At 44.1% G+C, this 25,777-nt stretch overlaps 1 protein-coding gene across 3 annotated transcripts in view; it reads left to right on the top strand.

Moving 5' to 3' along the window:
• LOC147678052 (diacylglycerol O-acyltransferase 2-like) overlaps positions 1–25,777 on the top strand; it is a 151,585-nt gene that overhangs the window by 78,417 nt on the left and 47,391 nt on the right. For all 3 annotated transcript variants that reach the window (XR_015302478.1, XM_086945946.1, XM_086945947.1), the window contains exon 6: positions 15,960–16,134. Coding sequence is in view for 2 of the 3 variants with exons in the window: in XM_086945946.1 (XP_086802072.1) it covers positions 15,960–16,134 (175 nt within the window). In the remaining variant the exon portion in view is untranslated. The remainder of the gene's footprint in view (positions 1–15,959; positions 16,135–25,777) is intronic.

Raw genomic sequence — 25,777 nt, 5'->3', positions numbered from 1 at the left:
CTCGCTCATGTCCTTGTTCTGCTCTGTCTCCTCGGGCTCCAGCAAACTACCCTAACCAATCCTGGGGCTGCTCCCATGCTGGTAACCAGCATGAGGGAAGCACCAGGATGGAAGGGAGTGACCTCTCTCCGCGCTCTCAAGAGCACTGCAGGCCTGTGCTTTCTCTAACCCAGCTGTCTAAGAAACCTAGGTTAGAGAAGTTTAAAATGTGCATGTCTGGCTGGCTGTCTCAAGACAGCTGGCCGAAAAACATGTGCATTTTACACTGAAGTGAACAGCTCACTGCTCCCACTCAGCAGCAATGGCCACGCCCCGTCCTGACTCTCGGTCCAGGCCGGCTGGAGGAAAAATAAAATAGTAATAAATTAACTTTACTACCATTTCATTTTTCATCTCTGGGGCATTCCTGAGGGGCATTTTTGGCAGTGGTGTATCAGGGGCGGCCATAGGCATGTGCAAGCTGTGCACCTGCACAGGGCCACCAAACCCCAGGGGCCGCCAAGTCAATATACATCCTTAATATAAATATCCTCTGAGGATGGCTACATATTTGCGTGGCGTCCCCTGGCAGGGATTTGGCAGCCTCCAGCTCTGTTCCACTTCCAAACACCCTGACCCTCCCCTCTTCACTGGCCTCTGCGCTCTGCCCCGCCCAGACCCCCTCTTCCGGGGCCCCCTACCTACGCTCCCTGCCCAGGGCTGCCATGAGCCTAGAGCCGCCCCTGGGTGTGAGAGTCCTCCATCCTATTTGAAGGAGCCACTCGTGTTCAGTTCTTCCCTATTGATGCTAGTGCAGTGCACACCAACATGTGTATGCAGTGTGTGATCATCTATTTCTTTGCGCCTTCTGAGTGTCGCGTCAGTGGTGTAACTTGTTATACACTCATGAGATGGAGGAAGGGGACGAAGATGTGAATGCGCCCCCTGCCCCTCCCCCCAGGAGGTAATGGCTCGATTACCCACTAGTACTTCTCTTTACTCCTGGGACCCCACTTCATTGCTCCAGTCCTTCAAACCCATCTCCTCCTCCCTCTGGTGCAGGCCCTGCACTCTGGCTGGAGCTGGAGCTGAAAAGGCAGAGTTTGCGATGGGCAGCTCCTCTTTGTCGAGGAGTTAGTGAATAGGAAACTAGGGGCCGAGTTCCTAAAGCAAGCCCTAAATTTGCACCTGCAGGCCTACAAATCGGCATGGGAGCAGGTTGATGACTGACAGGAATTTACAAAGCTTTCTAGACCTATGTCCCGAAACCCAGGAGAGTGGCAGGTTTCAAGGTGCACTTCCAGACAGTATTTGAAAATTCAATTTTCATTCGTATACAATGTGTATTTGAAAATCTAACACAAGTACGAATGTTACTTGTTAGATTTTACAAATGTGGTCGTTTGTGGGTGCTCACAAACTCTGCCATTCCAGTTCTGGAACTTTTACTCCTTACCCGTAATAGTAGAGTTACGCATGCAAAATATTATTGTAAGTAAATCTTTTTAAAGTGAAGCACAATTTCTGTGTTTAAAACATGTGTTACAAGAAAAGATGATTCGAGTGCAAAAGCCAACCTTACGCACGTAAATGGTTTTGTGAATCGGTAGGACATGTTTTTTAAAGAATAGAATAATAAGAAGCAATTGAAATGTGACTGTCCATAATGTGGATAACCCTCTGAGGCAAGGAATGTGGCAGGCAGTAACTTACATTTTGCTGTGTTTAAACAATTAGGTGACATTGCCACCTAGTGGCATTCGATTTTATAACGTTCTCCTTGCTTAGAACGAGTCATTCGTATGTTAAGAGAGCACGTGGGTTATCTTTTAAATGAATAAAAAAAAGTTTTTACTATTAAAATGCTCCCGAGTAATTATTAACAATTTTGCGGGACATGGGCACCATATATCTTTTTCTCTGAGAGATATTCTAATAAATTGAACACTAAAAATCCTCTCCCCATTCACATTTAGAGATCACAGTAAATAAAATGTTGAGTGGATTGGTGTGAAATTTACTCTCTGAGTTTCAGACCGCACTGTTTATATAACTTTAAAGGTAATCAATAGTAATGAAACATATATGGTGCATATGCCTATGTTATTTATTCCATTGTAAGGTGTGGGGAATGGCCATGATTCAGCGAGTGAGCCAGGATCACCCCCCCTCCCCCCCGCTCCCCCAACCCCCTCCCACCCCCACCCAACACACACACACACACTCTAATACGGCAAAAATATGGATTCGGACATGGTGTTTTTCATTGTGATTTAAAACACATATATTTATCTAAAACGATAATCTAAGGTCAATAATTGCTGTCATTGGTAACATTATTTTACCATCCAATCTGTAATGCAGTAAACTGTTTCTTTTAGCTTATTTTTACTGTACTGTAATACTAACATGGACATTTTTTAGTTTCGCCTATTACCATTCGCTTGCGAATGGAATAGGCGAAAATTCAAGGGCTTGATCGAACTAGTGAAACCACTGCGGTTCCACTGCGGTTTCTTTACAGTGCATATGAGGTCACGTGACCACAAAAGCAGGTCACGTGACCACACAAGCACGAGCATCTCCCTAATCCGCCTGCCCCCACCAGGCTCTCCCGCCCCCATCCGGCTTCCCTTCGCGCATCTGCCTGCCGCACTTCTCACCTCGCACGCATTCCCGCCTCCCCACCAGGCTCTCCCGCCCCCATCCACGCGCATCTCCTCTCCCTATTCTCCCGCCCCCATCCGACTTCTCCCATCAATCTCGCATTCCCGCCCCCCCACCAGGCTCTCCCGCCGTCATCCACGCGCATCTCCTCTCACTATTCTCCCGCCCCCATCAGACTTCTCCTCCCCTCAATCTTGCATTCCCGCCCCCCCACCCAAGTGACCTCAGCGGCAGTGACGAGAGGTCTGCTGCAGGGTTCAGATGATGTTTCTTCACGTGAGAGTGAGGGCAACAATGGAGAGCCCGATGGGACCCGTCTCGGTGCCTTTTTTGTTTTTTTATTTTACCTTAAAGCCCTGGACTTGTAGGCTGATAATAGGGCGAATTAATCCTGACGTTTTCGTTTTTTTTGCCCTCAGCGGCTCCCTCGGGGTAGCAGCCACAGGGACTGTGCCCTGACGTCACATTACAACATGTTCATCTTGTTTTATAATATCTCCCGCCCCCATCCGGCTTCCCTCCGGCCATTTGGCAGCATTGCGAGGCCAGCTGTAACTGGCAATCCTGCGCGCGTGTATGCGGTCATTAGTGTTACATTGGCTTCATTTTATATGCGTTACATTATGGCCTGTGCTTTGGGTCATTATTTCCTTTCTATGGCTCCATCACGTGAAGTGAGGCTTTGAAAAGATTGTTTATATGACCACAGCTTTGTTGTGCCATCGTGCTTTGCCTTTCTGTGTGTGGTGTTCACGTATAGGCTGAATACACATTCATTACAAGCTTTGACTTTCTGTATGTGGTGTTCACATATCGGCTAAACGTTCATTGCATTTACTTTTATCCGAACTCTCAGCAATCCATTGCAGCTCCATTAATCCACATTTATCATCGCTCAACCGTCAGTTATCAACATGGCACGTTGTGCGTACTGAAATTCGGCTACATTCGTACTCATTTCACCGTCCCTCTCTCGTCCGTTATATTCACGGGCGGCGTTGCGCTGTACCATTTCTCAGTGCCCTAACGCTCTTAAGCGTGCTCGCGCCTTTCTTTTTGTTTAAATGACACTGGTTAACAATGTTATCACAACTCTTTCGGTCTGAGGCTAATTACGCGTTATGGCCACTTACGTTGTGGGAGCTTCACTTGGATCACAGCTTGTCGATCGTGCATCCGGATGGACACGCATCACTTTGTGCTTGTGCTGACTCTTCTTTTCACGTGTTGCCCCTCCTATCCCTGGCTCCGGGGGATTCTGGGACTTCTAGTGCCATGGAATTTAAGTGTTGCTCTTTCTCGACCCATAGTGTCATTTCGCTTCATTTTCCGAGTTTCAGGATGTGTCAACTTGTAGTTCTTCTCCATCTATCATATTAAAGCTTTATTCAGCTCGGTTAAGTCGTTTAACCCTTTCGAAGTACAATGAAACTTTAGGATTAAATAAGCTTCCTTTTTTGCCAAGAGACTTTCTAAGTTCCCTCCACGTGGAGGCGACTTGACGCCAGATAGGACTGTCCATTCGAAGTCTCTTTCAGAATGGTTATATTGCACGAAGTGTTGAACCATGTCATATTATTGTCCCTTGATTGGCGCATCTCCCTAATCCGCCTGCCCCCACCAGGCTCTCCGGCCCCCATCCGGCTTCCCTCCGCGCATCTGCCTGCCACACTTCTCCCCTCGCTCGCATTCCCGCCCCCCCACCAGGCTCTCCTGCCCCCATCCGGCTTCCCTGTTTTAAATATGTCACACATGCTGTGCAGCACTTTGTTTACTACTTTCTTTACTGTGTGGGAGGTAAGTTTCTGAATCTTAGCTACAAAAGCAACATGTTATTTTGGTTTTCTTTGTTTGGATACAAAAGCAACATGTATTGTAACCTATTTATATCCGTCACACCTTTAGTTAAATTGTTCTGCGTTCGCTGTCTGCAATCTGCTTGCTTCCATGTTCATCTGGCTTTTTTTCAACACACCGCGGCAGTTCATTCTTTTTTAAGTGCCTTTTCAGATCTTCTTGTCGCTTTTGCTTGCCCACATTGCAGCGTTTTAATTTGGGTTTGTAGCTCCTGAAATTGTTATTACGCTTTCGCTGTTGCAACATTAGCCCGTTGTTTCAAGTTAACTCACGCAACAGTTCATACATACGTGCGCATATGAAGGCCTTTATTACACACTGCCTCCTATAATGCTGATTTAATGTTAGTGACCTGCCACAGTCACCCAGCCATATCCATAGCAATATTAAAAATAAAAGTATGCAATATTATTATGACTTTCTTTTGTACAACTAGCAGTTTGTCTGCCTTTCCCCTTGAAGAGGTGTGAGACAGCAATGTACTGTTCCTGCCACCCTGGGGCTGTATACTGGTTTAAGGATTGCATACCAACTCGGTGTGTGTTTGGATACTGCGCACTGCCAGCGCTCTGTGTGTAGTGAGAACATTCCACCGCACTGACAGTACTGGGGTGTACACAGCGCTCATAGCTGTGCGTGTACAGAGCCCTCAAAGCTGTGCGTGTGCTGAATCAGTGGGTGTAGTGAGCTCTTGCTCGATGGTGTATGCTGTCTGGATGCTTTTTGGTTGTGTTTCTTTTTCAGTTATATGCAGCGTGAACTAGACCCATAAGTTACACATCCACATACTTACTACACACATTCATACCACTACTTAGCTGTGAAATACATTAACAACACTCCAAACAAAACCATTAAGCAAGATTGTTATTACAATCCCAATAACTCTAACTCTAACTGATGCGTGACCGGTTGCATTGCAAATGCTTGTGACTTGGTCATAACACAGCCTCAAACAAAGAGAAGAGAGGCCAGGGGTAAGTCATTTTACTTTTCAAACATATGTGAACAGAAGAGGTCCGTTCCCTAAGAGGCTTACACTTGTGGTTGAGAAAACAGTGTAAAGAGCCACGCAGACGAGAATGAAAACTTTAGCGGATGCAGAAAGGATTTCATTAAGTCTTTTTGTTGGAAAGTCAAGAATAGGGTACCCACTCTATTCAGGGTTATAATGTATTTAGAAAGTATGTGCTTGTTTGCAGTCGTGTATGGGCTTTGGAAGTGTGCTGCTGCAGGTTTTTTTCATTTGAAACACAAATGCACGTTTTTTCATACCTTTTAGAAGCAAGGAGCGCAATGGCAGGCAGAGAGAGGGTGATGCAAGTGTTGTGCACTGGCCTGGCAGGTTGCTGGCAGTGCATGCTCCCCCCGCCCTTCCCCCGTGTGTCAGCCCGGGCTAAAACAGCTTCCTGTGCACACTCACAGCCCCCCCCCCCCCAATACTTCACAGGTCTTTAAAAGACCATTCCCTTGTTAATGACGCTTTGTTGGTTTTTCACCTCTTCGAGAGCCCCTGCATGGCCTCTCTGATATTGCTGGAAGAATTGGCACTTTACATAATACCAAGCCCTGTCAGCTGAAACCCACGCGGAATCGGGAGGGGGGAGACTAGCCTTGAAATCGGTAGTCTCACGCCTGAATCGGGAGGGTTGGCATGTCTGTCTTAGCGTTAGTCCACTGAAGCACCAGACCTTTTGCATTCTCGAAATACATTTGTTATTAGTCCAATTGCTCCGAATAATACGTGCTGAAGGTGGGCCACATTTATTTTCACTGCGTGGCTTAGGCGTGTTCACTCCTTCCGGTTGCTTGCCATTATTGTGGCGCCAAAGAAAGCTCCGAAGGCAAATGGATGTTTAGAACTGAGAGCAGGGAATCTGGATGCCGACATTGATATGAAATAAAGAAAGGACTGCCTTAGCACTAATTTGAGAGAAATGAAGCGTAGAGACGGTGCCTGTGCCTGTGAGTCACCTCCAGCTGCAACCGCCCCCTCGCGCCGAAGGCTCTTCTTCCCGCCTTCCACGCCTCCTCTGTGAGAACTCCCGGGGCTTCTGCGGTGGGCGGACATCTTCGTGCCTTGCTCTTTCATCGGCCCTATGTGTGCCAAGGCACTTCTTTAAGCTCCTGTGCATTCCCCAGGCCATCAGCTCACAGGCACGACGGGGCTACAAGGTTATCAGGGGAAATTGCTATATATTATGTAGTGATATTTGCATTATTGGTTTTCTGTACGATTTTGTGAGGAATGCTGCAGATAGAAGCAAAGATTAGCAAAGCAAATAGATCTCAGTTCGAAAATGGTGATATATTGGCTTTGCCTATGCTTTTTAAAATTGCCAATTACATGGTAGTCAAAACACATGCATCACTGGCATTCTTTGAATGGATTTTTCATTGAAGTAAACACATTAAAAAATTACCGCAGATGCCCTTGCGTGTGTTCTTCTACATATGCATGCATTTGTTGAAGTCGAATACATCTGCGGAAGTTGTCCATTTTTAGTTTACCATCCTAACATGGCAGCAGGGCCGTTTCTAGGGGGCACATGCATCATTGCACCCGTTTGCGATTCCTAAATTGCGAAAATTAAGGAATCGCAATTTAGAAATCGCAAACGGCAATGCATGATTAATTCGCAAATATTTTTGCGATTTCTTAATTTTCCTTAATTGCGTTTCACATTTTGCGAATCGCAATTAAGGAAAACCTTCCCATTGATTCCTATGGGCCAAAAGGCCCATAGGAATCAATGGGAAGGCATTATCATTTTGCGATTTTCATTTTGCGAATCGCAATTTGTTAATGCATTTCAAGGGTGCTGAGGGGGGTCCAAAGGACCCTCCCCTGCACCCTAGAAATGTTATTTTAAGTGCAAGTTTCACACACATATGTCCAAAGGACATGTGTGTGTGTAACATGACACTTTCAAAAAAGCTTTTTTGAGCATTTTTGAAAGATTTCGCAAATTAACACGAGGTTCACCCTCGTGTTAATTTGCTCCCCCTATTTGCGAATTTGCATTTTTTTAAACATTCATGCATTGCATTTAAGGAATCGCAAAAATGCGATTCCTTAAATGCAATCGCATTTTTAGAAATCGCAAAAAATTGCGATTTCTAAAAAATTGTTAAATGCATCCCAGAAAGTGATTTTGGAATCGCAAACGGCCGAATTTTGCGATTCGCACCGTTTGCGACTCCAAAATCGCTTGATGCATGTGCCCCTTGGTGTTTTGCCACCCTAGGCGAGAATTGAAAAATGCCGCCCCCTCCTTTTTCTACCATCACTCTCTTCCCCTATCATCCAGGTGTTGGGGAATAGAGGCCTGCTTTGGTGCTTTTCTATCTAGTGTGGACTGTCAAATCTGTATTAAAGTAAGTCATCTGTGTCAATTGTTGCGGCTATGAAAGTGTTATAGCCCTGTTTTGAAGGTATTAACTCAGTCATGCTATCATGGGCTTGAGTTGGGAGAACAGTAGGGCTACTGACCTCTTCCACCTCCAATCATACTCAACACAGGCAGATACACACAGGGCTTTAAGTGGGCCGGGTGTCACCGGGTCTGAGCACCAGCAGTTTTTTAAAGGAGGCCTCAAAACGGGTTTCTATCTGGCTCTGGTTTGTCCCTGGCACAGATGGTCCAGTTTTTCCGGACTGCATTGACAGCAGGTACATCGATGTGCGCTGCCCACACTGCTCACTTCTCACTAGTGGAGAAGTTATGGCATGACGTCATGCCAGGTGAGGGCTGTAAGGGAAGGGAAATCCTTTAAAGAGAGCCATTCATTCTCTGGATTTTCCTTCTCTTTTTTTTTAACTCAAGAGCAGTAACATTGTCGTGGTGCCACCAGGGCCTTAAGTGGAAGCTTTTTCAATATTATATACAAGCCATAGTTGTTGCTTACTTAACTAACAACAATTGACAAAGCAAATATCCCTGACTGGATGCAATGACAGAAACAGCAAAATACAAGTCGGGCAGCACACTATGCTAAACACACATTTTTATCTTACCTGTTTTAGGCCACGCCTTTTTTTACATTGGCCACGCCCCTTTGAGAGACACCCCCCAGTTTTTTCATCCCACTTAAAGCCCTGCAGTGCACAAGTAATGGGGTAACTAATTGGCATATTTACTTCACAGTGACGTCATAGTAATGTTAAACCCTCATAAGATTTCCCAGTTATGAACCTGCCTATTTTACATACTAACCCATTTAGCATGTTTTCATACAAAAGTGAATGGATCCATTTTTTTCTTTTTATAAATCACGTAAGCTTTGCACATTTCATTGTGAAATTGAGCACATAAGTGCCGGAAAGAGATGGAATTTTCAAACAGACGAAAGGAACTAAACAGCGTTCGGAGGATGAACAAGATATTTTGTGTGTAGTTTTAACAGTCAAACTTGCTGTTAATTCATGTTTGTTTTCTGCTGTTGTTCCTTATCCAGGGGCAAACGCTACACATTTGCAGTTAACTTTGTCTAGGGTAAGGAGAGCAGAGCAGTCTATAGCGGGTGTGAGGGGACTTCGAGCAGCTGCGTCCACCTCAGACGTGTATCCTGATTGCAGATCATTTGGGCGAGGTTGTTTAGTCCAATGTAACTGAACAAGACTACAATTCTCAGGATGCTCCGTAGCGTTGAATACACTGGACTGGGGCTGGTACCCGGGTGAAATAAAGTCCTCAACAGGACCTGCCCGCAAGCTCTGAGGGCAGAACCGTTAACTTAACAGGTGGGGAAGAAGAGCGCCCAACTCGTCCCTGGGGTGTCACAAGGATGAAAGCGCTTCTAGAAATCAGAATTGTAGCTTTTGGGAAAAAAAGCAACTCTACTTGGTCACGTGACTTGCTGCATCGCCAAATGTGAGGCAGCGTAGGCAACAAAATTAGTTTTATTAATTTTTTTCGTTACTTACCTGTAATGGTCCATATCCCGCATTTAAAAAAACCCCATCCTGCCCCTCCCCCGCCTGACGTCACCGCCCCGGTATAACGCCATGCACGGGCCAGGCCTGCACTGCTGGCCTCGGAGCACTGATCTGCTTGGCACTTTGTACTGAAGTCTGCTGAGCTGGGCACTGCTACACAGGAGCCTGCTGGGCTAGGGACACTACGGGATGCGCTAAATGCGTTTTGCAGATGGTAGCCGCCACATTTCACTCTGATCACAGTCTCTCCGGTGCTCTGCCTCTGCATTCTAATGAGTACAGCACAAATCAAAGGGGTACGTATATTTATTTAACAAACGTTCACACTCGCAAGTTTTCTGCCGCCCTGCCCCTTTACCGCCCTAGGCGGCCACCTAGTCTTGCCTAGTGGTAGAAATGGCTCTGCATGGCAGTTGGCATTGTCAGAACAGTTTCATACCCCGTTTGGGGTGAGATGGGTGCACAGTGTGGATAATACTACTGGACACCATCTATGATAGCTGATGTTTGTCTATGTTGTCCTCACAAACACTAATCTAGGATTGACACGGTCTATGCCAGGAGGTCTCGGGTTGAGGATGCAGAAATGGACGAGTGTCCTAAGATCACATCAGACCATAATCTTATATTGTTTACTATTGGACTTGAGTCTTGAAGAAGTGAATGGTCCAAATTCTCGTTTCCATGCCATCTTCTTTCTGGCCCATGAAATTTCTGATAGGCAGGTGAAATGCACTATCCAATCTATTAAAGATATGGATGGAATAGACTATATTAACCCTAAAGCTGTTTTAGAACAATCTCCACTTTTTTATCAAGAGTTATATAGTCTGTTCCAAGTAATTAACCAATCTGGTTTCATGGAAATATTCAGGGTTCCAGATTACCTTGTTTAGTGGAACGCAAGGCTTCTACATTGGAGACTCAGTTCTCCATGGGTGAGGTTGAGGCCGCTCTAGCTGCTTTGCTTTTAGGCAAAGCCGAAGATGATGATGCTTCACCTTTAGAATTTTATAAAACTTTCAAAAATATAATAGCTATGGATAGATCTTTTAAAGGTAATCCAATATATTAGCGAGGGGGGGGGGGGGGGGGGGCAGTCCCCGACACGTTGAATATAACTAATTTTGTTGTATTTCTGAAGAAAGGCAAGCCATCAGAAGGCATGAGTTCTTATTGACCCATTTCCTTGATAACATAAACACTAAGCTATTCGGCAACATTTTAGCCACACGACTAGCTCCTCTCCTCCCAGCGATAGTCTCTAAGCAACAGCATGGGTTTGATCCAGGTAGAGACACTGTCAATCATACAAATACTTCAATCAGAGCTTTTGATGGTGCAGAAAAATCAAATACAGAACCGGCTCTATATTATTAGATGCTGAGAAGGCTTTCAATCGTGTTGTGTGGGACTCTATGTGGGCCATGTTGAGAGCTTTTGGCATTTGGGATAGATTTATTAAACTGGTGCAGTCATTGCTATGTTAGCATATGCAGGGAAGTACTCATCGCTATTCCAGATTTTCTGTGGTACCCAAAGGGGTGCCCTTTCCCCCCCTCTTATTTGCTCTCTATATTGAGCCGTACCTACAATCATGGAGTATGAATGGGGGCAGTCTGCCCTTGACATTTGGTGACCACGAATTTAAGTTAACAGCACATGATGATGTTGTTGCTATTTATGCTACAAATCCATAACTATGCCTGGTCAGCTCATAAATGAGGCAGCTAGTTTCAATGCAGTCTGTGGGCATAAACGTAACATACACAAAGCACATCATATAACATGCAGTTGACAGATTTTTATTTTACAAAGCTAGGTAACTGTGTTACTGGGATGTATGACGTTACAACGCAGGCTATTACAACGCCTGCCTTTACAACGCGGTTTTTACATCGCATACCTTTACAACGCATAGCGCTTAGAGGTGCTGGATAGTGAAAAGTTTAATTTTCTATTCCAACTCCAGTCCCCGTGGACACTAGGGAAGATGTTGGATAGAAAATTAAACTTATTCCCTATCCTAGAGCGCCCCCCAGCGCAATGCGTTGTAATGGTTTGCGTTGTAATGACCGCGTTGTAATGGTAGAGCGTTGTAAAAGTTTTGTTGTAAAGGTTGTTTACCGTAATACTGCTTTTAACACCGAGATCCTTTTGTTAGTTGCAGTTCATAAATTGTAATCCTTATAATATAATGCAGTGAACGAGGAAGGACATGTGACTCCTACACCGTGTAACCCTCCCTGGCTTATGTAACACATCCTTTATACTGATTTACGCACTTATATGATTTATTGTCAATGTATAATGTGTAAATGTGATGTAAAGCTCTCTGACACTCTGCATTGGGAAGAGTAGCGCTACAAAAGAAATTAAACTAAATAGTTTTGTTTAAATTGATATTTGAGTAAATACTGGGACAGACCGACACATCTGACATTCTTATAGTGCATGCATATCCCTTATATATAGGGGCTTAACAAAGTCAAAACCATACTCTCTTAAATACTTGTGAAGTAATAACAAACTGTGGGGCATATTATCAAGGGGGTTTATCTCCACTTTTTTGGCTTTAAAAGCCAAGAAAGCGGAGATAAAATGATCTCCCTATTACCTAGCTGTCGCTAACACCAGTTAGCGACAGCTAGTAGGAGATAGCGACCATCTTGGGCCCCACTTTGCATGTCAGTGATATTTATCACTAATGACATGCAAAATGGGTGTGCCAAGATGTTAGCGACTGGAAACAGTCGCTAACATCGCTATCTCCTATTACCAACTTTTGGAGATATTCGCGCTAAGCGCGAATATCTCCAAAAGCTAATACCTGCCCTGAGCAGTTCTTAGCCATGTTATCCAATGGGAGGTGGATAACATGGCTAAGAGCATTAGCTTGGTAATGCATGAATATCGCTGACTTTTCAGCGATATTCATGCATTGCGGCCGATTTTTATCGCATTTGCGATAAACCTTGGTAATACCAAGGTTTATTTGCGATAAAAATTGCCGCAGCTTAGCGGTAAATTTTTGTCTCTAACCAAGCAATAGCGATAATTATCGCTATTGCTTGGTAATATACGCCTGTGTGCCTTTCTTTCCCCTCCGCCATTTACATTGGCATTTAGATGTGAGATAGATCCCTGCCTGGATACTAGAACAAAAGGAGGCCTGATGGCCCTTTGGGTTGAGACTTTGTTTTGGGCCAAGCTCAAATTTAAAATAACAAACTCCCTTCCCACCTGTAGGTTACTGCTCTGAAGGAAAGCAGACCATGTGCAGGCGCTGTTGAATGTGTCCCGGTGTCAGAAAATTACACCAGGATGAGTTCAACATATTTCAGTAGGGCCCAACTTCTGTGAAAATAGCGGGTGGATGCCATCTACCCATGTGTACCCCGACTTGTGTTTTGAGTGTGGGCAGTAGCTCTCCAAGCTGGGCAGACAAACATTATGCCGGCATGTGCTGGAAACCAGCCCCTTACAGTCACGCAGCTCAGCCACGGTGTAAACCAGCCATTCTCTGAGCAGAACCTCCTCGTTATGCACATTTTTTAAAGAAATGAAGTTCATTATTTTCTTGAACTGTAGTTTGTACGTAGAATGCATAAAAGTCAATAGGTCTCAGCAATGCTCGAACTATTGGCGTTTTCAATGTGAATGTCTTTTAGCCATGTTCTGCAGCAGCGCATCTGCTGTTCAGCATGACTGAAAGTCACTGAAAAAATAGTGCAATGACGTGGCCACGTCATAGCTCTTTTATGTGTGTGAGGAGGGGCGGGTCAATGAGCTCAACACGGGGGTGAACAGACCGGCATTCGCTGTCTAGCTGAGACCTAATACTGAATGCCTCCTAGTTGGTTTTTTTTGGACAGTGTTATAAAGCGTGAGCTTGACCCGAAGATACTGGAACACCAGTTACATTACACAAGGTGACATTCATTTTTGGTAGGCACGGTGAGGTTAGGTGATTTTCCCAGAATCACAGGATGTTGATCCAAGACTCGAACCTGGTGCCCCAGCTCCAAAGTCAGCGGCTCTTGCCGTTATGCCACATCCTCTCTTCATTAATGTTACTCAGCTTAAGAGGAGAAGGAAGCAACACTAATGCAGCAGGTGGGAGGGGGGGAAAAACAATTGGGCCCGAGATGGTAAAGAAGCAACAGGTATGGGGGTGGTTGTAAGGGGGAAAGAAGCAACAGGGGTGGACGTTTACTTCCCTGCCTGTGTAAAGAAATCTTGAATGGTGAGCATTGGGTGACTTCAGATCTTGTCCTATTCTTTATTTGTTTACTATAATGATAAATTCTCTTGCTAGATTACTGTATGACAGATATTTTACATTCTGTTTGAGTGACTCCAAAGTGAGGAATGGCTAGTCCCTGGCAGGAACGATGTGCTAGTAAGGAAACTGGGCATTACAAAGAAAAATCCTGGCTTCAGTTGTTTTGAAAATATAAAGTGTTTTGTACAATGCTAGTAAACATGCATGCGGCGTGTCAAACCCCCCGGCGCTGCTTTACTATGGCCATGCACATCACAATTATATTGGACTGAGCAATAAATCACATGGACCACACCATTTTGTTTGAAAAGCAGAAACACACACAGCAAGGTATATACTTGACAAAAAGCAAAAATATTTAAAATACAGATTTCCAGACTGAAACTCTAATCTGGTTCTCCAGCTCGCAGCTAGAGGGATTGTGTTGGGTGGGAGGGGGAAAGAAGTCATCGGCTTGAAAGAAGCAACATGAATAGAGGTCAGGTGGGCTAAGACGGAGCGAGTGAAACCGCAAGAATTCATATGGAGTGCTCAAAAACAAATAAAAAAGTAGCTTCACAAATGGGAGCAGTGGATGGACACAGGTACTTGGCCCATGCTCTAGAGGAGGGACAAACACAAGAAGAGGCATAACGCATGCATCCATGGACAAACAGAAATGAAGGGCATGAGTGCGACAGTGAAGCGAAGAAATGATAAGTCTATGGGAGGGCTGTAGCCCACTGATTGTAAACAACATGTCTCGAAGAGACAGAGCATGCACTGTCTGGCTGAGACCTCAAAAACTGGCTAGTGTCGTGAATCTATGTAAAGTAAAACACAATTTAGATCTCGAGACTACATATACTTTGTAAAAAGGCCTTTCTTTTATTGCTGCTGAAGAAAGCGTATAAACCCGCACAATCACTGCTAAAATACAAATAACTTCACTCTGAATATTGAGAACTTTTTAATGTAGCACAAATTGTGGTTTCCCACAATTTTAAATCATAGATTTCACACAATTTGGTCTTAAATGTTTATCCCAATAGCTTGCTTAATGTGTGCAGCCAAAAAAGTGTCAAGAGGAATAGTTTGTGGTAATACTAGTCACAAAGGCCATTAACACATATTGTTCCCCATTACTAGATGTAAAGTTCTGAAATGGGCACAAAGCTGTCTAGTTCTTAATTTGAGCCAGGGATTGCAGATTGAGGCCACTGGCACTTACTTTATGGGAACAGCACTTATTTTCCTGCACATCAAATATTTAGCAAATGCAAAAGAGAGACAAAAACAAACAGATTGGAAAAAGGGAGGAAGATAAAGACAAAAAAACTTTGCAACCAGAGAAAGCAAGAGACTATAAGAGTGAGATAAAGAGGCAGGAAGTGTCTGGGGCTGATTAGAGACTACCATTCTTGGTATTCATCGCACCAACATTTAATTGCATCAGTATTTTTATGATGAAAAGGTGTGGTGACACACTGCAATTATGACAATAAGAAATCTTCACATGGGCTCCAAATATTTACCATTTATTGTTATGCGAGTTTTATCTTTGTGTGTTGGGAGGTGTGTGATATCGATTATCCTAACAGGGGGCCTGCAGCAAGCGACTAGGGGGGAGTTGTTTATACACATTCACAAAACACTGAAACTCTAGGAAGATAGGTTGCATGCCACAGCATAAACTGTGCTTGGCTGGGAGGGTTCATGTTTGTCATGGGCTATGTGAGACATGGTAAGATGTAGGGTTTGATGACTAGTGCTTTGCTCTTATTGCTTTTGTTACTTCAAAGGCTCAGACATTACTCTTCCTCCCTCCTGTGTTGCTCTGAGAGGCTGACATTGTCTCTGTGGTACTGATCTCTGTGGTCCGCCAATGGCATGCAGAGTTGCCACAACATGTCATTGACTCTGCAAGGGACTTACAATGCTTGCTCCATCTCTGTGGTCTTTGATGGAATACTCTCCCCGGTCTCTATACTATAGTTGTTTTGTGAAAATAATACATTTCCCTTTGTCAGTATAGTGCATAGTTGCCTTGATTGACTGACATTGACCTTATTTCACTGGTCTTGAGACTCTGATGTTCACTTACAAAGTTAGGAACTAGCACTGCCCTCTGTCTCCATGGTCCACTGACACTGGCTTTGTGGTTTAGTGGTGATCTGAGTGGGTGTCTCTGTCTTCAGTCTTTATAATCTTTAGTTACATTTCTGATGTGCTACTGTCTTGTTCCTCTTGCAGGGGTGTGTTCTGTCAGTAAATCAAGCTTGGATTATATCCTCTCCAAGACTGGGACAGGGAATGCAGTGGCCATCGCAGTTGGAGGAGCAGCAGAATCACTGAACTGTGTACCTGGAGAGGAAAGAGTTGTTCTCAGAAACCGTAAAGGCTTTATACGCCTTGCTTTGGAAAATGGGTAGGTGCGAAGAACTTCCAGGCCATTCTTCATTGTTAGACGTTTGACCGAAAGTGATGGAAAGATCCATACACATGATCAAGTATACTATAAGTACATATTAACTAGGTTAAAGATCTCGCCTAACCAATCGACATGGTCAGAAGTTCATGCAGGGCCCATACATCAGCCCCAGTCTTTAACATGGCCAAAGAGTCACACAAAAGCAATCAAAAGTGTTAGAGATCCACTGTCAGATATTGAAAGGGTCTGAGATCCTCACAGTGTGACCATAAATGTCAAAGATCCACCCAGGTCTGCCAAGAGGTCCCCAAAGGCATCCATAACATACCTCTAGCCTTTAAAAGGATCTAATTTAGAAGGAGGTTACACTTGGATCAGAAATCATCAAGAGCCATGAGTGTGGTAAATACTTCTCACAGTGGCCCTCACAGGGTCAGGGATTCATGGAAAGTCATCCAAACGGTCAATTATCCACCTTGAAATATTGGTGAGTAGTGGCTGGCAATTATTTTCTTAGTTGGGGCGTGCCATTGTCATAGAATGCACTTCGACCTACATCAGGCTAAAAAAGAAAATCAACTTCAAGGGGTAGTTGTGTAGTAGTCCACAGACTGCTTCAGAATTACTGGCCTGTACTTGACTCATGAGTAATTGACAAAGTTCAAGTAAAGCCATATTCTGATTGGCTGCCAACAATCAATCAGAATGGACCTAGCTGATGGTGCTGTTATGACTGGTTAAATTGTAGCAGTTTTTTCAAGCAATCAGAATCAGTCTGTGTTTTAGTACCCTTCTCTCTGGATCACCTTTCACTGTCCAGGGATGCATGGACAACCTAATCGCAGATATTTTCTGTGTGCACTGCCATCCCGACAGTTCCAGTAAATGCACTAAAAGTGTGCTCTGTAGCTCTGTCAACATACCGGTGTCGCATGACAAACTTTCAATTCTTTTTGTCTATTTACAAAAACAAAACCCCAAAGTGGGATTTCGTTTTTTGTAAATTGAAAAAAAGCAATGACCCCCTCACAATGGGAGTTTTCTCCCATTGTGAGGGGGTCATATAAAAGTTTTTACTTTCACTTACTGATTTGAATTTTTGAATTTTTAACAATTTGTAGAGCCCACATTCACTAGGCAGTTTCTTGGCGCTATAGGATTTCAGAACTGGGGAGGATGTCGAGGGCTATAGGTTAAAAGCTTGCTAGAACAGAAAAGTCTTAAGGACTTTACGAAACTCAGTGTAGGAGGGGGAGGATCTGACGGAAGGGGGAAGGGAGTTCCAGAAGGTGGGCGCAAGTACCGAAATTTTCTGGCCGCCAGATCGTTTTTTCTTAAACTGGGGGATAACTAACAAGGATTTGGTGGAAGAGCGTAAGTCTCTGGCAGGACTATAGTTCGTGATAGCAGAGTTGATGAAAGCGGGGGCAGTGCCCGCCCGGGCTTGAAAAGTAAGACAGACAAATTTGAAAAGGGCTGTTTGTTTAATTGGTAGCCAGTGAAGGGCCATGAGAAGGGGGGAAGAGTGATGATGTTTCGATAGGCCATGCACCAGGCGGGCTGCCTGGTTCTGCACCAGCTGGAGACGTTGAAGTGCATAGGCGGGGGCACCGTTATAAATGATGTTCCCGTAGTCGATCTTGGATAAGACCATGGCCATTACAATCAATTTAAGTGCAGAGGGAGAGAAAACCGGGATACTTTCCTAATAATACGTAAAGTAAAAAAGCAAGAAGAGACAACAGAACTGATGTGGGTGTGAAGTGTCAGATGGTGGTTGAGTTTAATACCAAGGGTCTTAACTGAGTGAGAAGGGGTGGGAGGAGGACCAAAAGAAGAGGGCCAAAAAGATGGCGACCAGGGGTTGCCACTACCTCCAGTCAGAATCAGCTCTGTTTTATCCGGGTTGAGTTTAAGATGGTTTGCGTTCACCCAACCCCGAATAAACAGCAAGACGGACTGGAAGCTGGTGGTACCTAGTGAAGAGGAGGAAAAATTAAAGATGAGTTGAGTCAAATTCAAATTCAAATTGTGAGGGGGTCATATAAAAGTTTTTACTTTCACTTACTGATACGCTTTGGTTGGCAGCAAGGGAAAGCAAAAACCTGCCATTCATCTGCCCATTCTAAATTAGATGGTCAGAAGAATGTCAAAACCTCTGACAGCCCTTACTCTGGCAGACCACAGGAGGTATGCCTAGGAAGCTGAGACAGAGTGGTCTCCTCCGTCAACATAATGAAGGTCCACTCATCTCTAGTCTAAATGAGGCAGACAGAACTTCAGTTTGGCGATGAGGGTACTCTGTCACCTTTGCGATAGAGTACCCTCTCCACCATACTCTAAATCGGGCCCCTAGTTGTCTCCTGTCTAAGCCCTTCTCTTCAGCACCCCCTCTTTACTTCCATTTCTTCTCCACTCCTCTTGGATTCTTTAAATTATCTCCTCCTTTTCACTTCCTCCATTACTCCCCTTAACTCTCTCCCATTAATTCCCACTCTAATCCCTCTACTTCACTATAGCCTTATAGCCCGCCGTAGCGGGCTATAAGGCTATTAAAGGCCTGCTGAATCGTTAAAGGCCCTAGCCGAATTAAAGGCCAGCTGAATCGTTAAAGGCCCGAGCCGAAGGCGAGGGACTTTAACGAGACAGCAGGACTTTAATAGCCGGTATAGCCCTGCTACGAAGGGCTATAAGGCTATTAGAACATTCTGCCACTAGATATAAATCTCCTCGAGCTTCGAGAAGCCTTTGAAGAACATTGGAATGTTGCTCTGAGGGCCTTTACCGACCCGTAGTAGCAGGGAGCACTCCATTGTCTGCAATGGAGCTCCCAACATTCCAATGTTCTAATTTAGTTTATAGTATTTGGCCCTTTTGACTTTCTCCCCTTCTCTATACTTCCAGTTATTAAACACTCCTCATATTCCTCCCTTCGTCCTGCCCTCTTTAGTTCCTAGTCTTTAGTCCTTCTCTTTACTTCCCCTCCTTGAATTCCATCCTTCACTTCTCAACTTTAGTTTCTAGCCTTTTGGCTTCCTAATTACTTTCTCTGTTTGTCTCCCTTTCTTCAAATCCTGTGATTTTCCTCTTACCCACTGTTCCTTCTCGTCTTCTCTTTAGTTTCAAACTCTGGGATGTCATTCCAAAGTTGGTCGGACTGCAACTTACGGCTTGTCGGTTGCGGTCCGAACAACATCTGCGGCTGCGGTCCAACCGCTGCATTACAATGCGTGCAGTTGGAGGCAGCAGGCAGAGGGACCGTGAGAGGAGCTTGTCCGACTGTCAGATGGACAGTAATCCGTATAATAGGGGAGGTACCTGCTCAGGCACCGCTGTAGGGGTTACTGTGTCCCTTTCTGCCTGCCCTTTCATGGCGGTTTGCCGCCATGAAAATGCAGGTGGAAAGTGACTCTGGGGGCCCCTAGCAGGGCCCCCCTTCCCCTCTGGCCCTCAGTTATGGAGCCTGTGGGGCACCTATGGTGCCCCCTAAACATCCCTGCACCATGTGGCTGACACTGCATGGTGCCTGCCACATGGTGCAGGATGTTTTAAAAGTGTATCTTTTCTATTGCGGCTTGAGCTGCAGCCCGCAGCACAAGCCGCAATAGAAAATATACACTTTGCGACCACCATGAAGGCGGTCGCATTGTAATACTAGCAGCAGGACCGCTGATTCCTTGTCGGCGGTCCTGGTTTCCGTAACGATGTTGGAAATCGGAATTACCCTCTTAGTATCTTAATTTGTCCTGCTCTGTGGTTCAGTATATTTCATTGTTCCCCTTTACAGAGGTATATTTTAAAATAGCATTTTTATATCAATATGTGTTTTGTTATTGGTAGACAGGTTTGGTTTTCTGTGTCATTGGCAATGTGGTGTACTGAGCATTGTGGGTGGCTTGTTATATGTTGTGCATTGTGTTTTGCAGATCATCACTCTCGAATGTGAGGGTTTGGTTAAATTTGTGTTCACTGAGCCACAACTAACCATTAACTGTGTTTTTTCAGTGAATTTCTATTGTTTATTCTGATGTACTGCCTTCAGCGTCCATGTATCTACTCCGGAATGTGCACAGTATTTGACTGTGTGCAGCGGGAGTTAGCCGCATGGCCCATTCCCGTGGGCAGGCAACCCCGCTGTGCACAGCCATGCACAGCGGATGTTAACTGCAGTGATTCACCTGTGGTCAGGCCCTGAAGCCACCAACCTCTGTGTACTCATAGTAGGGCCATCACCCAACCATACTCTTGAAGGTTTTACCTTTTTTAAAATTAAATATTGCAATTTGTATGAAAATTGAAATTTCGGTGGCTGTGTATAAATAGAAAATTGTGGCCGCATGATTTTTATAAAAATTACAGTGGCAAATATTTTTACATTTTTTCCAATTTTCCATGCCTGTGAGTTTGCTTTAGCACTCCTCTGTGGTCCGCACTTTTACAGGTACATCTCATTAGCTGCAGAAGTTTTTTTCCACAATGCTAAATCTGTGATTATGACCAAAATCCTGATTTTCAAGGTGGTAGAATTTTTTTGATGTACTTCATCAGCCAGGCACATTCCTTGAAAAATTCAAATGTGACTGACAGAAATACTAATTTTTGAAGTCGCTTTTTAAAATAGCACAGATGTACAAAAGTGTTAGCCATTTTAAGTCCACCCAGCACTTTTTAGGTCTCGCCTGTCGATGCGCATGCGCATTGAGCTTGCGAGACTATGGGGGCTTAACCAGCCTTTAACTAACTTGCAAGGAATCGTGGCGATTCCTTGCAGTGCCCGTGAGATTCAAGCTCAATGCGCATGCGCATTGTGCTTAAAAGCGCGTGCACATCTCACAGCCTCCCCCAGCTCCGCCCCCTCACTTCTTGATTGCACGGCCGCTAGGCCGTGCCTCCCCTACTCTCCTCCCCCCTCCTCCTCCTCCTCCTACTCCTACACTCGGGTAAAATGTCTGAGATCTTTGTGTGGCGTAACATTTAAATTGCCTATGAGGACCTCCCCTAGCGCTTACGTCACTCTGGCTCCTTGGATAGAGTGGCAACCGAGATCGGCAGTACACACGGAGCACACACATTCTCTTCTACCCGTGTGTCGAACCTTCTTCGGGAACTTGTAGTCGTGGTACCGATATCTATGCGTTTTTTTCCTCCTGTCAGATGTCTCCCGCTGCATTCGTTTCTGGTAAGCCCCCTCTCTTTGGTGTTAACTTTCGGAAAGCGACGCGCGTTCAGCTCCGCCCCCTCACTTCTTGATTGCACGGCCACTAGGCCGTGCCTCCCCTACTCTCCTCCCCCCTCCTCCTCCTACTCTCCTCCCCTCTCCTCCTCCTACTCTCCTCCCCTGCCTGCCGTGTCGCACCTCTCCCCGCTCCGCCCCCTCCCCTGCCCGCCGTGTCGCAGAACACAGAAGCTTGTTTCCACTGGGGACTTCTTTCACTGCGATCATTCTGGTGAGTGTTTCACTTGCTAGAGAGCACTGCCACTGTGTATAATAACCGATCATTGGGTTAAATGATTAAATTGGGGTAAGTGACTGTGGCAAAGAATTGCACAAAATGTGTAAAACACACATTTGTTATGTTGGATTGCTCAGTGAGTTAATGCTTTTGGTACAGCAAGTCGTATTTAACCCACAGGGCATGGATTACACTCGGGTAAAATGTCTGAGATCTTTGTGTGGCGTAACATTTAAATTGCCTATGAGGACCTCCCCTAGCGCTTACGTCACTCTGGCTCCTTGGATGGAGTGGCAACCGAGATCGGCAGTACACACGGAGCACACACATTCTCTTCTACCCGTGTGTCGAACCTTCTTCGGGAACTTGTAGTCGTGGTACCGATATCTATGCGTTTTTTTCCTCCTGTCAGATGTCTCCCGCTGCATTCGTTTCTAGTAAGCCCCCTCTCTTTGGTGTTAACTTTCGGAAAGCGACGCGTGTTCTGTGAATAGCGGCAGCGTCATACATCCAAGTTCAACAGAGTTCTCGATGTATTGCAGTAAACTGTTTGCATTTTTGTCCCAAATCATTGGCTGTTAATGCTACTTTACGTATGCGCGACAATAGTACTTTATTCTATTACTTTGGCGTGTAGCAGCTCCCAAAGCAAGGTTTTTTGTTGGATAAATGGCGCTGCTCATGGATATCATTCAGACGGGGTTGCATCAGACGCTGAAATTGATTCCCGAACATGTTATGATTTCTGCTGTAGTAAGAATGACGTGAAGACTAGTTTGTTCGACGTCAGTGCTCAGCGCATTGACATGCTGCTGATACAAAGAAAGTTGATTGGTTTCCAGCGGGGTATTTGGGTGTAGTTTTTACTTACCAATTTAGCATATCCGTTAAAAGAGAGCAATTGTGTGTCGGCCATGCCATCCTTATTTATTTATAAAGTTTTATATAGCGTGAACAAGCTTTTTACCTGTTCTCTCTGATTGGTTGGTTTACTTTGAGCTTTATACACTGCCGAAGTACAGTCGGATCACATGATAGTCCACGTATTAACACCACTACAGGGGACAACCCTTTTCATGTAGTGTTTTATACAATTAGTACGAATACTAGTCAAATAACTTTGGTTTGCCTGTAATCGTACAGCCACAGTGTTGCAGACATATGGGCCCTCAGATTGCAAATAATATTTTACTGACGTTTACAGTAAAACCACGGTTGCACTAAGGGTGGAAGACTGATGGACTACATGTGAAACGTAGCCCAGTGGTATGATGCTAGTGTGCAGACTTTCATAGTAATTTAACTTTAGACTTAGTCGAATATTCCCAGTCCAAGGTGAACACACAGCATTGCTCCCACAAGAAACCCATGGGTTCTTGCGCGCATATTAATCAATTGAATTGGGCATTTGCTTAGTATTTTCTTTAGTCTTCAACATGACTGGAGCAAATCTTCCATCCAAGCCCTAACAAATATAGATTTTTGTAATGTATTAAAATGTATGACATTTTGCTTGTTTCTGAACAGTAAGACATTTTTCATTCTTTGCCTACAAAACAATAACGTTGGCATTTTCCCTGCTTACCTCCCTGCCCGTATTATATCCATTGGTGCATAACCATCCATTTAACCACTTTTCTTAGGTTATAGCTCCTCTGCCTGAAAACTGGAAGCCAGTTTTCTGTGTTTTTAGCAGCAAGGAAGGTATTTAGACAACAGTCCATCAGTAAAGTCAGTCAAAGACTAGGGGGCACCACCACCACATCCACCACATCCACCGCATCCACCACCACATCCACCACCGCATCCACATCCACCACTTCCACCGCATCCACCACTTCCACCGCATCCACCACCACCACATCCACCACTTACACCGCATCCACTACCACCACATCCACAACCACCACCACCACATCCACCACCACTTTCACCACATCCACAACCACCACCACATCACCACATCCACCACCACCACATCCACCACATCACCACCACATCCACCACCTCCACCACCACCACATCCACCACCACATCCACCCCCACATCCACCATCACCACCACATCCACCACCACATCCACCACCACCATATCCCCCACCACCATATCCCCCAGATCCACCACCACCACATCTATATGTGTGTGGCTCTGTGTGTGTTTAGGTGCAAATACAATGTTCTTGGATTTTCGTCACAATAAAATACACTGAACATAATCTTCACAAAGTTATTTACAAACGTTTAAGCTATTGCCATTATAAATTACAATAACTTTTATTTAAGTATTAATTATTTACAAAATTAAAAGCCATTGTTATTTGTAATATCAATACATCTAAGTCACGTAAATACAACACACATTGCATTACAAATGCTATAGGTGTCACATTTGCAAAAGTTAAAACTATTGACATTGTAACTGACAAAGCTATTAATTTTGCTACTTTCAAAACCAACACATAAATAAAAATAGTGTCATTTACAATACCAATAGCTCAAACTTTCCTAATGCGAGACCTATTGCATTTCCAATGCTTGTTTTAAATAGCAATACCTTAACGACATCTTGAGGGTTTTTACAAAACTATAAAAAGTATACATTTCTAGTGAAGTTATACAATCATGTTGTTTGATATTAATCCATTCAGTATTTTTTTGTTCTAGCAAACTTTCCAATGGGAAAAATGAGAAAATATATAGATTTGGCTCTCCCTTCAACATACCCGCCAACTTGAACAATCTCACAGTGTGAGGCGGGGGTGGGGTCTTGAAGGGGGTGGGGCCTTGTGCAGAGAAGTACCTGCAAGGCACTTTAGAACCCACCCCAGGACCTCTTCTCCCAAAAAAAAAAAAATTGCGAGGCTGGTGTCCTGTTTTTTTTTAATACAGCCCTTACTTGATGTCAGCAGTTCAAAGCCTCAGAAAACGAACCGGAAAACCACTATTTACAGTGGTTTTCATCTCTTTTTCCCTGCCACTATGTGATTTTGGCTCCTCACCGGGAGACCGTGTGATATAGCGAAATTGTGTGTCAAACGGTGGCACCATGTGAGTTGGCAGGTATGCCTTAGCTTTTACAATGCTGGTCCATAGCTGTACAAGCTATGTGAGTGCTGAATTTGGTGCAGATCGAACCAAAGTTGCAGGCAAAGCAAACATGTATTTTTTATGGAAATGTACAAGTGAAGCACAAATGCGCAGGAGTGGCTGCCTCTGTGAAATCACACACACACAGACACACACACACAAACAAACACATGCACACACACACACTAGAGTCATTAAAAAACACAGCCACAGTTATGATTAAGAATGGAAACTGGAAAAACACTGACATTTGCAAGCTGGGTTTAGGACCACAATTCATAACTCAAGCAACAGATATGCAAACTATAACTCAGACACCAATTGCCATGCACATCATCTCACCCTTGATGTGACGTAATTACAAATGTCTTAAATAATCTTACAGATGAGAGTGTAATGATTTTTGAAGTCGCTTTTTTAAATGGCGCAGATGTACAGCCGGCGCTGATGTAACAATATGAAGTATATGACTTTGAATGTAATATTAGTTGTTGCTTTTAGTATATGTTGTTTTGTAATTGTATTAAACTTTAATTAATTTAAATATTTTGAAGCCACAAGCCTTGCATTTGATTTCCAAGTTTTTGTTTGTAAGGCTGTTGTGCAAGTTATGAATCATAGTTCTAACTATACCATGCCACATTCAGTGCTTTTTCAGTTTTAATTCATAACCATAGCTTTTAATTATGTTTTTCATGAAATTTCTAAAGTGTTTTAAACCTACATTTATGTGTAATAACCTAAGCTAACCGTAGCTTCACTTTTCAATTGTGCCTTTTTGTGTGATTTTTTTTCTGTAAAATCATATCATATACGAAACCAATAGTTTTCTATTACCAGAGCTCACACTCCTGAAATGATTATCAGGAGAAAAACCTCCCTTAACCAATTAGGTCCGAATTTGTTTTCAAAATTTACTCTGCAAAAGATCAGTCATCTTGGGTTTGCAGATCTCTGCGGTATACTGGTTTAGCTATCACTACAATGTAACCCTTTTAAGACAATTTACAAAATAAACACAACATTTCCAAAAAATACTGAAAGGGCTTCCATCAGCTCAAGCAAAAGGCATTTCCTTATTTAAAGTTGTACTTTCATGCA

This window comes from Lissotriton vulgaris, chromosome 12 (genome assembly GCF_964263255.1).
Source record: "Lissotriton vulgaris chromosome 12, aLisVul1.2, whole genome shotgun sequence".
Lineage (NCBI taxonomy): Eukaryota > Metazoa > Chordata > Amphibia > Caudata > Salamandridae > Lissotriton > Lissotriton vulgaris.
This window is presented reverse-complemented; position numbering and strand designations above follow the sequence as displayed.